We start from the raw sequence: 18,475 nt of genomic DNA, 5'->3' as shown, positions 1-18,475 counted from the left end.
AACCATATCTGTTAATCCAGTGTGTCAGTAAAACAAATGCAACGGGAAATACTCTGTAATTTTGTTGTTGTGCCTGCCAGCCAGCACAAGGGACGGAGCATGTCACTTCTTCTAACAGTTATTTACACGTCTGAGCGTCTAGGATGTGGTAATGTGCAGTTTGCAGCTGGTAGCCGTCATTAGCTAAATTAGGAGCTACGTCGTGTAAACAACTCAACGTGGAGCAGCTTCACCTAAAACTGACTGCGTGTAATTTAAATTAATAAAATGTTATGCCTCCATTGTCTTAAAGCATGAGTCATCTGACTGTGTTTTGTTTAAGTTATGAGTTCAGCTATGAAGCTAAAAAAAAAATATATATTTTTTTTTATGTTATGAAACAAAGACTACAGACACATTTTGCTTGTGTTGTAGCTAAAGAGATAAAAACAAATAAAATAGTTAAACAGCTCCACAGTAACAACTGCAAGTTCAGATTTGCTGCTCATAATGGCTACAGAAGAGGTAAAAAAGAAAAATGTAGAAAATTAAATTAAAACCTTAAATTATTATGAGCTAAAGAGAGCTACATAGTGTAAGCCCTTAAACTGTCTTTGCATAGCAAATACATGTTCCTTTTCATGGCTGAAAAATGGGTGATCTACTTATGATTTCATTTTTTTTTATTCATTTATATTAAACAATATCTGGGTACCCAAAACCCAAGCTTTGGAATCTAAGCAAACAGTTTCACACGTACTTTTCACTTCAAGATTTTAGTAACTGCTGTGATTTTTCTCTTTTAGAGCCCTGGATTTAGTTTAGTTTGTTTTATTTAACAAGAAACGAGAGTGATGTGTTGCTAATTCTATTTCATCTTATTTAAATTAAATTAAGAAACTTGAGTGATATGTCCCTAATTTTATTTGATCTTATTTAACTTCATTTCATTTTATTTAACAAGAAACAAGAGTGACGTGTCCCTTATTTGATTTCATTTTAAATGATTTTTTTTTTTAACAAGAAACATGTCAGATGTCCCTAATTAAATTAAATTAATGTCATTTTATTTTTCATTTTATTTTACAAGAACTTCATCCATGTTCCGCGCTTCTGGAATATTTTTACTTTTACTGTGTTTTATTTTTATTTAAATCTGAACTAAGAAGAGAGAAGAGTATACCTGTTCTTACAGCTCCAGCTGGTTCCAATCCACCAGAGAACCTAAAAAACTAGTGAAAGACGAATATTCAGTGATAAATTACAGCATGTTTACATTAAATCTGGAGGTTTGAGGATCTCCTGTAAAGCTCTCATCATCTGCTTTACTCGCACTAGCAACAGGTGCAGCGTTCAGGAAAACTCCGACATCCCGGTTGAAATCTGTTCCTCATTAGAGGAAAAGAGACGGGTACGTAAAACAGAAGCATGTTACTATTACTACACACCTTTTCCAGGCCAATTCTTGATCCCATCATCCGCCCAACTTCATGGACAGATTGAAAAATTATTTATTTACCTTCTTATCTGAAGTCAAGCCCCCCCTTTTTTTGTTAATGATTACAGTTTTTTCCAGATATCTTTTTAGCACAGATATTATGCCATTACTTTCTGAATGTCACGTTGTCCATGAAGGGACTGTTATGTAACAGAAACCTGTACTGTCGTTTAAAAATAACATTCAGATTGAATTTCTTGTGGGAGGTTTCTGATCCACACAGAATCAAAGATGATACATACGGACTCATAAATATATATAGAACCCTAGTAATATTTGAATCAGTGTCTCATAACACGTTGTACCTAAACCACACAGTTTCTATTTTGCGTCTACTTTAATTTTGCTCCTATATTTGACCTTGTTCTCTTGTTCCTTTAAGTTTTTGTTTTGTTTTGTTTTGCCTGGCACACATCAGGCTGAAAAGTGTAATGAATAAAATTTCCATAGAATCTAAGTGAGGTCTTTGGGGAAACCAGTTCAGAAACTTGATGTTAGCTGTTTTTTTAATCGTTGTTGTTTTTCCACGGATGTGCGATGACCTGCAGTTGAAATTGCAACAAAACTGATTCTAGTGAGTTTGGACTCAAGGAAGCTGAGCAGAATTGGATGCCACATTTTAAGATTATTATTTGCAACAAAAAAAAAAAGAAAAAGAAATTAATAGGGAAGAAAAGAAGGGAAACTGAAAAATAGCACATTTATAGCAGAGTCAAGTAAGTATGTTAACTTCAGTTGTTATAAAAATGCTGTATATCAAATATGACTTAAAAGAAATTTGACTTTGTAATTTAAGGCCTTGAAATTGGTTCTCTGCCTCTTTAAGAAACTCCTGCTCTTTCTGAAACAGGATGTCATCACAACATGGCTCCTCTATTAACCCTTTAATGACATTTTTACCTGCATTGCTCTGAGCAGTAGTTCCTATAATGAGCTCAGCAGATGCTCAGTTCCACCAGGTGGTTTGCTAATGGCTGCTGGCTAGTCTGAAGGAGCTGAGTGGGGGAGTTGTGTGGAGGGTTGCTCTGTGAGGTGGAAGCTCAGAAGCTTTAGCTCCAGGGAGGAGCTTTGTCTCAAAGACGTGGCTGAATCCAACCACGCGTTTTGCACAGCTGAATGGTTGCCACAGGAGATTAAAGGATTTCCCAAACATGCATGAAAGAATCAAAGCAATACTCCCGCGTCCGTTTTTGGTGAGGGAACAACATTATAACCTGATATAAAGCTCAAAAAACTCAATTTTACGTCATTCCGCCCCTTTAACAACTTGCGAAAAGGTTCAAAAGGAAGAATTTTCCCGGCAAGTGCTCTGTATATCATTTAATCGCCGTCTCATTATATCACTCCTCCAGAGAGACTGGTTCAAAAGAAGATTGTCCAACCTCAGCTGGACTTTGGAAACATCTGGGAAGAATACTCACTGCAGATAGTGATGTGAAGGCAATTCAAATGAAAATACAGTCCCAGAAAAGACAGGCTGTTATCTAATCACTGTTAAGAGATTATTGTCTCTTTGTATTAATTAGCCGCCTGAAGACGGGTTTGTTTCTGGAAACATTCCTTTCTGAGGGACTCTTTTGATCCCAAAGTGTTTCTGAGAAGAGAAGGAGGTCCGTCTCTGACCCCCTACACACATGAAGCTGTTAACAAGTTTGCTCTCTAATGCAGCACAGGGCGAGCGGGTGTGTGAGTGAGTAATCTGGTTTCAGTCGGGAATGTTATCAGGTGCTCTGCGGCTCAGCCAAACAAGACATTTTCTTCGCAAAATGATACAACGTCAACTCCCAGCCTGACTCAAGGTCAGAACAGCACTTTCCACAAATCTGTCATCAGCTAACATGAAGAATAAAATGTTCTGTGTTTGTGTGCTGTGTCCACACAGACTGCATCAGGGTATTTTTCTGCTACATCAGACAACTCAGGTCATCAGTTAGAGACTAACTTATGCTCCTCAGGGAGAGGGAGCCGGTCGGTCCCCAGGGAGGAGAGGTCACACTGGTGCTGCTGGACTTCTGGGTTACTCAGTCTGACCTGTCATCACTTAGCGCGAGCGCGAATAAAGGAGGTATTCAGAATGAATCCGCCCTCCCTGGTACTACATTTATCACTCTGTTGAAGTGAATATCGACTCGATGTGTTGGTCCATTGATGTCCCACCAGGATGTGGAGAGCAGGACTCAGAGGTGGAATAACTGAGTCAATGAAAAAAGCTTTTTTTTTTTTTTTTTTTTAAATCATTTATATTTAAAAAAAAAAAAAAATTCAGAACTTGTCCAATACCATTATGTTAGCTTCAACAAAAAAATTGAGAAACTAGTTGATTTTTTTTTTTTTTTTTTTACAATTATCATACATTTCTTATGCTTCAGGTATTGATAAGTGGATTTACACTGCAAATCTAAAAGCTTTAGTTGAGTTTGAACCACAGAAATAAATCATATCTCTGTTTGTCTGTCTTTATGAAAACAGCAGCAGATCAAAAACAACCTGCATAGGTAATAGAAGTGGGCATATTGATCCAAAAATGTCGATAATATTGACACCAAGTCGGTATCATTATCAGATCAATACTAGTGTGGTAAAACTGATGCTTTAGTTTTAGATTCCCTCTTGAAATTTTAGCTTATTTTCATAAAGTAGTTTCTCAGGTTGAAACAGATTTTGCTTTGATTTACTCTCAATACTTTAACAATTTTTCGCACTTTGATTATTTAGGAAAAAATGAACGCAAATCATGTTAATGTAGTATTAAATTGTACAAATGTTAAATACTGAGGATATGACGCACATTTATATCGTTAATTCAAACTGAGTATTAAGCTTCACTTTAGAGACATTAGCACAAGAATTCAGCACAAAAATAATGTTTCACTGGAAATGTGTCCTTTTTAAAATATTCGAGATAAGAGGAGAAGCACTTCTCTCAACATGTAAAAAATACAGACAAATGTCCGAGTATCCGGTATATTTACAAACTCTGCTTCTTCTCAATTTAAACTTTTACTTTTAGCTTAATACAATTCCGACAGTAAATGCGCAGGGATTGTGGGTAAAGTCAGAGACATGACTAGCAGAGCTATCGTTCAGCGTTAGCTTGTGCTATACTGTATCATGTTCATGCCGAACAGCAACACAAAACACACAAGACATAAATGTACTTACATCGCCATCATCTGCAAAGCAGAAGGAACAGAAGTTTCCTTCAGTTCGAGTCTTTTGCTAAATCCTGCCGTGTTGTGTTGGTCGTTTTCAAAGAACTCCTTCTTGTTTTGCGCAAACTACTAATTTCTTTGGCAATATTGCAGGGACATTGCAAGCAAAAATAAAACGAAGCCATGCGAGTCTCTTCGTCATGACTGGGAGAAAATGAATGACTATTTTAAAGCCGATAAAACAAACAAACAAACAAACAAAACAAAACAAAACAAAAAAAACATTTGAATTATCCAGCAGGTATCCCAGCGCTACCTTGTGATGCAGTGGGTGGAGCTCTCATCGGGTTGTCAGATCAGCGGCTGGATTTGGCTTGGAGTTAAAGGTAACAAAATTGTGACGCATCACTTTAGATGTTTTTGAAACAGATGCTTTGCAGACACCAGCAGAGCATTCACTCGTTTTTTTAATTTTATTTTATTTTGCTGTTGGTCAAGAGGGAGATACCTAAATGGAGGCACAGAAACATACAAAAAGTGAATTTGGTATAATGGTGGACCTTTAAAGTATTTTGTTGATGCCTATAAACTTTGTCCAAATTCTCTTCTTGGTTTGAACAATAAATAAATAAATAAGTAAATAAATAAATAAAGTTAAAAACTACAAAAACACCTAAAAGTCAGAAGTGTGACGATACATCAAATTTAAATAAAAAGTATCAGTATCGGCAATACTGGCTATGTATTTAATTGGTATCAGATCCCCAAAATGTATTTCTTACAGAAACATTTAAATAAAACAATTTAAAAAGCAGAATAAATTTTAATTAAATTAAAATGTACTTGCTATACTTGCATTTTCTTAACAGATAGTATGTCAAAAATCACACACTCTTTATAATAATCAATAAAATAATCGTTATTGGTATTGCCTCTATCAAACCCGTCTCATAAATGTTGAGGAGCTTCTTTCATATTTCCAATTTGTATTGGAGAACCTGGAATTAATATGCGTCACATTTGGGATCAATAAAGTATTTCAGAATTTAAATTTAAATTGAATTTGAATTTCATTTTGGTGTGCCACCCATCGGGCCCCCCATCCTACCAAACCTTTCTGGGGCCACTCCTGCTAAGATGAGAAATTTCCCTCTAAACCACAGGAACCATTTCCTTTTCAATGTCACACACAAGAAAGACAAAGAGAACACCAACACAAGAGAACACTGACTTGTGAATATCTTTTTATGTAGAAAGATTTCCGCGTACTTCAAGTATGAAATGAACCAAAACAGACAACATAAACAGGGAGTGGTTTGTCGATTCCCCGCCCCTCACCAAAAGTCACCATTCTGTCATATTGCTGTTCATGACAGATTATATTTTTGCATTTTACAGCAGGAAAAAGAGGAGTAGAAATGACGCAACGTGACAGTTTTTATGACTCAGCAAGCACTTACTGTGCTTCTCCCTACATGTTGCAACAAATACTATCTCCCTACAAAAAAAAAAAAAAAAAAAAAAAAAGAGGGGGGAGAAATCGTGTGCTTATTTGTCACCTGGCTCCCGTGGACCCTCAGATGTCGACAGCAGTTTCACGCTAACCGGCTCGCTGCTGTAAACCTGTCAGTCAGATTAGCAAACGATGCAAAGTGCAGGCTTTTGGTGATGTCGCCAACTCTTCTGAGAGGAGGTGAAGAGCAGCTAACTTTATAATTTAGTGCCAAATTAAAGCTCCGCTGTAGGTTTTCAAAAGTACCAGGTTATATTGGCGAAAGTCCCACGTCGGATTTACAACTAAACGAGGACTGCGGGTCACACATCAGCATGCTGGAGGGATGCTGCTAGCTGATTAGCATATTCTCCAACCTCCAAGCCGCTCTCAGGGTCATGTGCTCCCCGAGTCCTCCTGCCTTTGCTTTATGGTACCTGTTTACATAAAACAACTTTATTTGTCCCATCATGCATTGGTTTATAGGAGCCCACATAGCTGGTTTATTGTCCATCTGGATGCTCTGACCAACACCGTTAATTACTGATAGAGCGAATTGCTGCCGCCGCGACAGCACAAATTCTCCTGGAGTCAAGAATGTAATAATAAAAGAATGCAAATGTATACAACCTGTATCTGCTGTAGTTGTAAAGTTTTTTTTTTCCACTTGTACAGTAAGTTGACACAGTTTTCTATTTTTAGAATGTATGATTCCAAAAACAGAAGAAAGGGGTTGTCTGTATACAACTGTTTATTTATTTTTATTGGGAAATAGAAATTTCACCTTTTTTTTTTTTTTTGCAAATATAGCTAAAATTTACATGCAAACACGATTTAAATTGTTAATATGTTAACAGTTTACATCATGATGCAACAGTGACCACAATGGTTTTATTTGGAAAATTAGTCAGTTTTTTTTTCACAAAAGATTCTGCATTATGATTAATTAGGATTTACACATTTCACATTTTTTAAAATGAATGTGTAAAAATATATTCAGCAGCATTATTCACTCGACACACAACATTTTTGACCTGTTAAAATCTGTTTTAACAGGTCAGTGTCAGCAAAAATACCATGTTTGGTATTTTATCAATTGAACAATAAAAACATTGTTTTGGTGTTTTCACGTAACAATACAACAGTCTTATGGTAACCACACCGAGTGATTTAATTTAATTTTTTTATTTTTTGGAACATGTTGCAGGCATCAAATTCCAAACGAGTGAATATTTCCAAAAGTTTTCCATCTGAACGTTAAGCGTCTTGTCTTTGTAGCAACTTCAACTGAATGTTGTCTGGAAAAGGATTTGCAAATCACTGCGCTCTGTTTTTACACGACGTCCCGAATTCATTGGAATCGGGGTTGTGTCACATGATCTCATTACTTTTGTTTTAATCCGACCATAAATATTTCATCCAGCAGCTGGCTATAAGACTCATCAGTTGTTACAGATATAATATTATCTACGGCATTCTTTTATTGTTATTTTGATCATAAATCTTAAGGAAAAACATAAAAAATCCACTGAACTCAGACGCTGTTTTGTAGAATAGTATGTCTTTTGCGCTTCAGCTCTCATGAGAATCTAAAAGGACGATACTTGGTGGTGAATTTGCTTTAAGTAATCAAAAAGTTGATTTCTTTTCCATTTGATATATATGAAAACAGCTGGATTTGTCTTTTTTGTAAGCAAGAATAAGATATGGGAGCGTGATTTTAGCCAGCTGAGCTGCAGTGTGCAGCAATATTTTCATAAAGTTCATTGCAAAGGTACTCAGTGCTTCAGAAAGAGAAGAAAAAAAAAACTCTAAAGGACTTCAAACAGCACAAACAGGAAAGTTCTAGGAACACATCTGTAACTGTTTCCAGTTTACCAAAATGCTACTTTTGCTGTTTATTATCCAAATGTAACAAGTAAATGACAGAAATGTACTCATTTGCCACCAATTTCTTAAGTAAAAAAGTTCCCCCCCCCCCAAAAAGATCATGAGGAACGCTCCAGTACATGTTTAACAAAATCATAAAACAAGTTGAGATTGTCTGCAAAGCTGAACTCAGTTATCAAATAAAAGAAAATTAACTACTGCACGTTTGAGAATGTGAGAAAACGAGAACAAAATATAAATAAAAAATAAAGACAGTGATCTGTAGTGGTTATGGAGTTAAAAGCTCTTTATGATCCCCAGCTGAGCAATTATGCTGCCAAGTTTTAATGAGCTGATAGCGCGGCTGACCTTGAGTGTTAGTAATTCAGTTTATTGCGCGATACGGCTCACTTAAAAGCCCGTGAAACATTTGAAGGGCTGCACATCCAACAAATCATAAATTATAATTTTTTTTCACCAGCTGATCCATTTGATTTTGTTGGTTCCCCCCCAATTTCTCGTCCGCCCAAACGTCAGTCAGAGCCACGTGGTCAACAGTTTTATTTGTCATTTCGAGGTTTAAAAGTTGACCTGCTGAATGTCACACCGACACTTAATCCTGACATCAAATAAAGAAAGTCCTCTATGCCGACAGGGACTTGTTGAACTTTTCATAATAAAAGCCCCCTATAGCCAACTGTTCCGGTTATTTCTGAGGTGAAACCGGAGAGCATCTGAAATTAAATACGCGATACACAGGCGCCGGACGATACTGACTTTTGTGTGCGCTCACTGATAAAGTCCTGCTGAATATTTACACTTGACATTTTTCCACACTTCTGCATTGTATTTATTCTGCCGGCTGATATTTCCCTCTGAATCGTTGCAGCTGCCTTTTTTTTTTTTTTTTTTTTTTTTTTCCGGATTCCAGGAGTTTTTTTGGTTGAATTCTGCAGATGATAAAAGTCCTTCACAGGAGTCCTGAGTTTAACCCTGATAAGGACAGCACGCACAGCCACAGTTCATAACTCACCAGTTCCATTTTTTTACACACTTATTACGGGCATAAATGATCGCTGTTAACCAATAAAGTGACAAATAAACAACTGTTTACCATTGGTTTTTGGAATATGAGTATGAACGACTCCACGTTTACAATCTTACACGTAGCTCCTGTAGAACAGCTAATACACTGTAGCCACTCAGCTATTGCTCCCCTATACTGGAGATTTTCCACTGCACTGAAACTGATAGCTAGAAATTAATTATGATTGCATTATGATTATGTGAATAGAACAGAGGATTTCAGACTGAATGTAATGTACTCGAAGTCCAGCAAATCTCTTTCACCTAGAAATACCTGAGCAGAAGGTGGCAGGTGTGGCAGTGTGGGTGGTAGAGCGTTTATTATGGGCCTCAGGTCACTGTGTTCTCTTAAACCATGTTTAAAGGGCCAATTCTAATTTCTTTTAAAAGGGAAAGTTAATGCATGTTATCAAAAAGTGTCACAATATTATGATCAGTCAACATGTAATGTGTGACATAACTTTTACTGTATTTTATTTTTGTATATATAGAGAGATTAGCCTGATTTCCATTTTTCTGTTTTTGTTTTGTAAAATTGAACTGGTGACAAAGATTTCATTTGATTCTCTTTAGGAACTAAAATAAACAGCATTCAATATGTTCTTTGTTCATTAATTATTTATATTTGGACCTGACGCAAAGGCCAACTGTTTGTGTGCAACAACAGTTACTTTAAAACCAGGTTTCACTCATTTAAAATGGATAGAAATGATTGACATTTTAAATCTTCTTGAGCATCTTACATTAGCGCGATTAGCAGAATTAGCATATTTAACCACAGCTAACATCAGCGTTTCCTTGAGAAGGCTCTTACCTTTTCTAGAATGTTCAAAAGACATTCCCAACTCCAGCAAGCTTCATAAAAAGAAAAGGCTGGAAGCTTAAAAGAATGGAAAAACAGGGCAGCTTTGCTGAAGTCTGTTTAACCTTCAGGATATTTGCTATAATTTGGCTAATGGTTAATTTGCTCCTGTGCCAGTTTGACCAAACTTCCTTAAGTGGGGTGAAAGGTTACAGATGTTTCAGCAAAGCATAGACGTACTTTTAGATTGCCCCAACTTTATCTATCAATAGGCTTTTGCCTATCTATCAACAGGCAAAAGCCTATTGATAGATTGGCAAAAGCCTATTGATAGATAGGCAAAAGCACACTTATCTCTTATAAGTGTGCATAAAAATATAATGTGCCAACAGAGTAGTGTTTTATAGACAAAAAGCCAACTGCTCGTAACCTTCCAACTGAAGCCCAGCTGTAAAAAAATCTGTACTACCACTTTAAGAACTGGACAACCTTTGTCTTATTTAAACCTGATTTATATCTATATATATTGTATGTCTTCTCTACATGTAAAATTGGTCTCTAGTGTAATATAAGGGCAAAATCTACCTCTTCAGCTGCATGTTTTTGTTGCTTTGCCTGCATTGTAATTAAGTGGTTTCAGAATGACATTCATCTCTCTTCAAACCTGTTGTTACATCAGTGAACACAGGAATGTTGCGAACACAGGAATGCATTCATGACTTCGTCCAGCACACCAGTGCTACACTGCAAAAACACCAAGTCTTTCCAAGTAGTTTTGGTTTAGTTTCTAGTGCAAATATCTTAGCGCACTTGAAATAAGGCAAATCTAACAAGTAATTTCAGCAAGAGATATTGAAACAAACAAAAAAAAAACACCTTAATATTGATGAAAAAGGATCTGTTTCATTAGCAGATTATTTCACTTATAACATGAGAGAAATGTCTTGTATTAAGTGGAATAACTATTGGAACTAGCACTTTTTCATCATATTAAGGAATTATTGACTGTAAGCAAACTCCTAAATCTTGCTTTAAAATTACTAGTAAGTTAGTTTTGTCTCATTTCAAGTGTACTAAGATAGTTGCAGCAGAAATTAGACCCAAATACAGATAGTACATTGCTCTTTTGCAGTGTGACATTCTCATCAGTCATGTGAAACCTGCTGGATCAGCTCTGTCTGACCCTCAAATTAGCTAAATATGTCACGTTGAGTAGAAAAAATGATCGCAAGCTGTAATTCCCGAACATAACAGACAAACCATATTCAAAAGACGACAAAGTAGTACTTTAAAAATAGCAATTTTTTAAATATACAAATATTACACAGCTTTAAATACTGAGTGTTAGCATAGGCAAATAATAATAAATTTAAAATGCTACATTGGAATCCAAAATGTTCAGATGTGAAAATAATTTCAAATATAATAAAAAAAGCTTGTATTCACAGAAACCTATATATGAACTTATAGAAGACAGGTATTATGTACAATGATTTTGGAAATATTAAATAAACATCAGACGGCCCAACACAGCAGACCTGTTGAGAGCATGTGTGACAGTTTTGTCCGTAGTCTCCATGGCGACAGGCAGTGTATATTACAGTTTGTCATTGGATAATCAACACCTTACCACAACCTGAGAAGGAATGAACAATTAAGAAATGTGTCACGAGAATACAGTTGCATTAAATATTGCACCGGCTCACAAGAAAACCCCCCCGACGAAATTAAAACTGCGTCGCTCTCTCGTGCTCCATCTTTTCTTCGTCTCTGGACATGGCGGGGTTGTCGTACATTGCCAGGCTCTTCCTGCTGGCCCTGGAGATCCTCTCCGCCTCTTCATCCTTTCGGCAGCAGCTGCTGCACTTGCAGCAGCAGCAGCAGTATTTGCTGCAGAAGAACATGGAGGTCGTCACCACTTTGTCCCATGGCGCCATGGAGTGCAGGGGCAGGGGCAGGAAGTCCCAGCTGCGGAGAACCTTGGGTAAGAAGCGGGGGCATCGCGACTGCATCACGTTGATGACAATCACGAATATGACAAGGGCCGCGAAGGGCACACCGACGCCGACCAGGTACTGCCAGCCGGCTACGGACAGTCCAAACACGGTCAGGGGGAACACCAAGAAGCACAGGATGAGGTAGAGAGCTGCAAACCAGCGGTATTTGGCAGTTCTGTTCCCCAGGCCTCTGGCTAATCTGATGGGCACCCGCATGAAGGGGATCGGATACCACAGGATTATCCCCATGATGTTGAAGAAGAAGTGGCAAAGAGCAATCTAGGCAAGAGAACGCACAAATTACATACATTCGTTAACAAATAAACGATGTTAAGCACAAGATAAGTGTGAGAAGCTGATCAGAAGGGCAGTATTGTGCGTTTTCCAGCCACACGGTGCCATTTTAAAGCACAATCAAGTAACTGTTACCTTCAGTTGTATTAAAAATGCTAGCCAGAATGGATGGGTAGAAATGCCATTACTTTTGCTGCAATATTTTGATGGTTTTTTTACACAGGCATTTCACTCTCAATGTTGTGGTCATTTCTAGAAATAATAAATACTCTATGATCAAGCACTCTTTATCTTTCTCCTATCTTTAGGTGTGATCATATTTATCATTGATCACTCTGGTAAATTTGCCTTGCCAGTCACAATAAAATTAAGCATAAACCAACATGACATCACTGTTGTTGGAGCACCGCAGCCAGCATACCTGCAGCGAGCTGCCTAGCTTGTCTCCAGTGCTAGCCATTGCGGCCAGTATAGCAGTTGTTGTTGTGCCAATGTTTGATCCCAGGGTCAGCGGGTAAGCTCTCTCAAGGGAAATGACACCAATACCTGGCAAATGAAGATAGACAAGATTTAAGTTAGGATGTAAAATTAAACAAAAAGAATTTAAGTGGATTCGAGGCGACTTACCAACAAGAGGTGTTATAGCCGATGTGAAGACGGAGCTACTCTGAACAATGAAGGTCATCCCTGCTCCCACCAAAATTGCAATGTAGCCAGTAACCCAACCGAAGGGGAAGGGAAAGTCTGAAACAGAATGACAAGTTTGGATCTAATGAGCTGGTAGCGTATGATTATTAGCACCAAAAAGAAAAGTACTTTGGAAAAGCAGAATCTGTGCCTGAGCTCTCTGAGCGACGCTCCAGTACCGTTGGACCTGGAGTCCAGCTAGGAGCAACAGGAGGGCTATGCCTGTGCTGCTCATCAAGCATCACCACCACGACACAGGTGTGCTGACTATCAAACAGGCTTCACAAAGCATGCGAATGTGTGGCGCTTAATGTCTATACCTGTGTTGAGCACTTTCTTGATGACCACAGCCACCTGTCCTTTGAGCATAGAGTTGAGCAGCTTGACAATGAGGATGAGGCAGGTGCAGAGGACGAGCAGAGAGAGGGCCAGCAGAATCAGGCCTATGGCGAGGTCTGGCAAATCAACATAGGCGAAGATGTGCTTGCCTGCAAAGAAGTGTCCACATTTACAATGAGCTACCTCACTGTAAACTCTCTTAAACATTTCAAGTTTTTGAGACAACTGGAACTGCATATTGTGCAAGAGAAAGCAGTAAAAATGAAGCACACAAAACCAAACAAGTGATTTACTTTAAGCGTGAGCAGAATACTTTGAGTAAGTGATCCATGTAATGGACTTGTGCAAGAGAAAGGCTGCATGAAAAGACTTATTCAGCAAGATAGATACTGAAGCCGGGGCATAAACCGAGCCACTGCAGCATCTCAAAGGTTGGCATTGTTCAGACATCAGAGGAGCCTTTTTTTGGCCAAATAGCCCGTTTACGTTTCACTGAGCTTTGGTGGATCAGATTGTCCTGATTTCTTTGTAGTAGTTCCTCAACCAACCCCCCAAAAAAGAAGGAAATAAAAAAAAACATTCAGGGAGGCATTACATCTCTCAATGTTGTTGGTAAATGTCTGGTTCATCTCTGTCCAGATCTTGTCTCCCTCCATCCAACAGACTTGACCTTCCGGGCACTTCTCCACGGTGGTATTCCAGAAAGTCTGAGACATGTCCAAAAAAAGGAGGGAACACAGTAAGCAATCCAGCAGCAGACAATCATCTTCCTGTTATAGCAAACAACTGCCTTTTAAAGAACATGACCTCACACAATGGAATCACTGTGGTCACAGATTGGGAAGAACAATATCAGTGATTTAGAAACTCTATTATCCTTCCAAGACTCTATTTTTATCGACTGATTTGTCTTCATGTGATGCAGCAATTGTTGATTTCTTACCACGTTTGATTCTGTCTTGCACCATCTTTTGACCAGAGTTTTGTTCGTAACATCTTTGCCAGTTGCGATCTCTTCGATCACCTTTTTGTCCAGCTGAGAGGACAAGGAAGTGTTTCATTTGCCCGAATCTTTAGCAGTAAATCCAAGCCCTCCCATTTCGACTCATTTTGTCACCTTGATGATGGAGCTGGTGAGGGGGTCCGTGATGACCTTCAGCAACTCGGGCGCGTCCTCTCCGGACTCGATGTTGAAGGACTTGATCAGGAGGTCGGTGAGTTTGAAGAGGACGCCCGTCGCTGCTTCCAAAGGCAGGAGGATTAGCACCGACAGCCAATTGAAGAAGTCGTGGACGGTGGCGCCAGCGAACGCCCTAAAGGTAAAGAAAACAACGCAATAAACACTTTGCTGGAGGTCACCCTTTGTATTTTATTACTTCCTGGTTCCTGTTTACCTGCGGAACTCATTTCGGTCTCCAGCTTGCATCACAGCCACAATGGTGTTGGTGACCGACGTGCCGATGTTGGCCCCCATGATGATCGGTACTGCAGATTTCACGTCCAGCACTGAACAAAAGCAGAAGCATTAATTGATGGGTATCGATAATGCCGCTGTCATGCTTGCATTTACCGTTGGCCCAAGTTAAAAATTAGGCCAACGTACCTTGAGTTTTCAGTCTCAAGGTACGTCGTAATCAATCATGTAGGAACGGCAAATACTGACATCAGTTTTTGAACCACTACTGACAATAACTTTTTAACGATATTGTAAGTTATTACATTATTGACTGACTGTTGTATTTTTGGCATAAACTTTCAGCATGCTTCCATATTGATGTTGAGCTCCAGTGTCTTTCAGGTCGGAAAGCCATTCTTAGCCTAATCTGTAGGATAAGGATAAGAGATTTTCTAACATAGAGATTTTTCTCTATGATTTCTCTATGATTTCTCATAGATTTTCTAACAGATTATTATGGAGCTAGGCCAAAAATACTAATATCACATCCAATAAGGAAATAAAAACCAAAGGAATACTTTTTGGCTTAGCTGTGGTTTGATAAATAAGTTCAATGTTCTGAGATTCAGAAGCAGGATCATGTGACCTACAAGTGTTTTCAGTGCTAACATGTTACCAAAAGGTTTTGTTCATAAAAAAACCAATCAAGTAATAATTTATAACACTACTTCATAATTGTTATTTTCCTCACTGGGCTTTTCCAATTTAAATCAGTCAGTTTGGCCCTTATTATGCTATTTGCAAAGTTGACAAAGTTACGGTTTCAAAGCTATTTAAGTTTTCCACTTTCCAGTCCTTTTCATGAGATGTCTGAGAAAGTGAAATTAATAATGGAATATTTCTGAGGCTGTGTGAAATATGCAGCAACACAGGGTTCGTTGGTCCTCTACTACTTGTTGCTTCACACAAACGAGAAAGTTTTTTTTTTTAAATGTGGATGTTTAGAAATATTTATGGTGGTCCAAAACCAAAATTACAACCTAAAGTGTTACACAGCTGACAGAGGAGTCTACCTGTCCAGACAGCCTGACTGACATCAGCCCAGTATCACTTTATTAAAGAGAAAAGGCATTTTAGCTCAACATTGTCATTCAGTGAGACCGTCATAGCGACGGTCCTTGTCTTACTTACATCCAGAAGACACCATGCTGACCACAATGGATGAGGAGGTGCTGGAGCTTTGCACCAGCACTGTGACTAACACCCCGATCACCAGCCCAGCCACAGGGTTGGATAACACAGCGCTGTCCTTGAAGATGTCCCCAGCTGCTCTGCCTGTAAATACACAAACATCAAGGTTCAATAGGGAAGTACTTCATAGGCTACACACCACGAAAGTACCCTATTGTCTAATATAGAGCATAAATGTGCAAAGACGGAACACAATGAGTCATAGTGACCCACGGCAATAATTTAGTTTTCACCTCCGACTAGCTGGAAAGCAGAGCTGAGAACATCCAGCGAGCAAATAAACAGGTAGAGTAATCCGAGCAGCAGAATCAGCTTCACGATGGCAGTCAGCACTCTCATTATCTTCCCTCGTGTATCCAGCTCTGTGCGGCAGGAAAGAAAAACAAAGCAAAACACTGAGTCAGAGTCAGCTTTTAGAAGAAGGAATGGGATAAGAATGGTGAGCTGCCTCACCTGACCACTTGATCCCGGTGTCTTTGAGTGCTGGGAGATCCCAGGGATCTTCCTCAGGAGGCTCATCATTCTCCAGGTCAAAGCTGGAGTAAGGTGGTGGCATTTCCTTATCTTTACCCTTAGACTTGTCACCTAATGAAAGACAAGCAGAGGGATTGGAAAACACAGGTGTTAATGACAGCTTGGAAGACTTCAGGCGTATCCAAAAAAAAAAGAGCCTACTCATGGTGGAGGACGAGTCGTTCCCCTCTTGTGGTCTCGGTGCCATGACTGTTGAAGAAATGACGAGAAGTTAACAGAATGAAGTCGAAGGAATGGATTTAAAAGAAACACAAAGCAGACCTGATATGACCGGGATTTTGGTCATCACATTCATTATTAATGCTACGCTACAGAGCGATATGAAAACTTGTTGAGCTGGCAGCGGTTGTTTTGTGAAACATGAAAAAATCCAGACGAGGTGATTTTGTCATTTCCACAAGTTGTTTTTCATGCTGTTTTTAATGTTATGATATGAACTACCACCGTTAGCCAGGTGTCCACTATTAGATGCACTCATGGTTTTATCTGAAAAAAATCTAAATTTAAAGTTATATGAAAAATTTTAGGGGAAATGTTACAATACTGCTTTTCCAATAGCACTGCTGATCTTTGACTTTCTAATTCAGATTTTGACTCATTTTTATTATGAATCGGGAAGATTTTAATAGAAACCTCTTCCACCAGAAACACAGTTTTATATTTTAAGTGAAAAGATATTTGTACTAAAGTCTCTAATGTTGTCTAAATACCATCAAAACTTGCTGGTGCTTATCTCAGTCCATTTTCTAAATAAAATCAATTCTTCAATATTTTTCTGGAGTAAAGAAGGACAATCTGTTCAAATAAAAAGTAATCTGTCATGAGTCAGTGATTTAAAAAAGAAAGAAATACCAATTTCTACTGAAACATTTTATTAATAGGGATGATCGACATTGCTTTGGTGTTGGTTGTCACAAAGTGTGAGTTTCCTTAATGGTTAATTATTACGTTTAACTATAATTAATTGGCAAAAAATTTAAATAAAAATAAATCAGTAACTTGTATTTTGATTTAACCTTATACATCGTTAAAGAAGAATGATTCAGTTATGATCAATTCAAGAGTAAAAAGCGTGACAACTTCAGGAGTATGAGATACAAAAGGCTCTTTATGTTGTAACAGACCAGATTAAAAACCAAAAACAATCATAATCATTGTCAAAGAAATAACCTCGCATTTTAAAACGCAGGTGCATCTCTTCAGCTCGGAATCGTAAATAAGGAAGTTTCCTTTTCTAAACGTCTTAACCCCGTTTCGTTTCGGTGTCTTTAAGCGTAAGAAGCGGGACAGTGTACTCACCTGCAGAGGAGCGCCTGTGTGTCTGGAGTCGCCGTGTTCACCTGGGTTACCTGACGCTTTGCTCCCAGGCGCCGCGCCGCTTTTATAGAGCCAGCTGCGGCGCGCGCGCCCGCCGCGCTCGGTTCAAAGGTCGCGCACCTCGGGCCAGAGTACAAGCACTTTGCAAAGCAGCAGCGGCGCCTGGCTGATAACAGAGCCAATAATCTGATTAATAATAGTTACTCACTTCGCTGACACTGACACTGCGTGCTGACAAAACGACGCGAGGGACTTCCTTTGAATCATCTTCCATTAAAATGACCTTCATAGAATACCTTACTGCCTCTTAATAAGGCCAAAAAAATACTAACACGACGCAGTTATAAATGTTTAGTGTGGCTTGGAAACGTTTGGAGCCTCAGGTGGTGTCATAAAGGAAGCTGCCCTCTGGTTGCTGGAAAAGGAACTATTTTCAACACTTAAAGTTGAGAGAAACTCTACTTGCTGAGTTCCCTGCAGTGATTTCGCTTATAAAACAATTACTTTTCATTATACATGTTTTATTTCTAAGCAAGCGTGCGGTCAAGATACTGCCTTAAAGATTTCCTCAAAGTTTATTTTTCTGTCACACTTACAAGTTTTCAACAAATAACAACAATAATAAGAAGACAAAGAAAAACTGATTAAATGCAATCATTTTTTAATTTTGGTTTTATTTATTGAGCAAAAAAAAAAAGAAAGAAAGAAAAAAAAGCTATCCAAACCAGTGTGGCTCTATGTGAAAATGTAATCCACCACCTTGTTAAATAAAATGTATAATT

At 38.4% G+C, this 18,475-nt stretch overlaps 1 protein-coding gene across 2 annotated transcripts; it reads right to left on the bottom strand.

The window, feature by feature from the left end:
• Window positions 1-11,142: 11,142 nt before the first annotated feature.
• slc34a2b (solute carrier family 34 member 2b) lies at window positions 11,143-17,827 on the bottom strand. Of its 2 annotated transcripts, XM_015043587.1 has the most exons (13): window positions 17,676-17,827; window positions 16,518-16,565; window positions 16,296-16,427; window positions 16,076-16,204; window positions 15,783-15,926; window positions 14,590-14,701; window positions 14,313-14,508; window positions 14,139-14,231; window positions 13,791-13,902; window positions 13,177-13,344; window positions 12,797-12,913; window positions 12,591-12,715; window positions 11,143-12,154 (listed from the first exon to the last, which is right to left on the bottom strand). In XM_015043587.1, the coding sequence occupies exons 2-13, from the start codon at window positions 16,561-16,563 to the stop codon at window positions 11,606-11,608; spliced, it is 1,923 nt and encodes a 640-aa protein (XP_014899073.1). In that variant the 5' UTR covers window positions 16,564-16,565; window positions 17,676-17,827; the 3' UTR covers window positions 11,143-11,605. The 2 variants fall into 2 exon arrangements, with proteins under 2 accessions (XP_014899073.1, XP_014899074.1); XM_015043588.1 differs by lacking the exon at window positions 17,676-17,827 and having other exon boundaries at window positions 16,518-17,145.
• Between the last annotated feature and the right edge of the window lie 648 nt (window positions 17,828-18,475).

The sequence above is a fragment of the Poecilia latipinna genome, unplaced genomic scaffold (assembly GCF_001443285.1).
Source record: "Poecilia latipinna isolate Pla-1442-1.1 unplaced genomic scaffold, P_latipinna-1.0 Scaffold641, whole genome shotgun sequence".
In the NCBI taxonomy this organism is placed as follows: domain Eukaryota; kingdom Metazoa; phylum Chordata; class Actinopteri; order Cyprinodontiformes; family Poeciliidae; genus Poecilia; species Poecilia latipinna.
Note: the sequence above shows the minus strand (reverse complement) of the source record. Positions and strands in the feature narration are given on the sequence as shown.

Coding starts and splice junctions, on each gene's coding strand:
- slc34a2b (XM_015043587.1), bottom strand. CDS start 16,563: ATGGCACCGAGACCACAAGAGGGGAACGACTCGTCCTCCACCATGA. Junction 16,205..16,295: donor CACCGGGATCAAGTGGTCAG/GTGAGGCAGCTC, acceptor CCTGCCGCACAG/AGCTGGATACACGAGGGAAG. Junction 13,345..13,790: donor TACCAACAACATTGAGAGAT/GTAATGCCTCCC, acceptor ACTTCTTTGCAG/GCAAGCACATCTTCGCCTAT.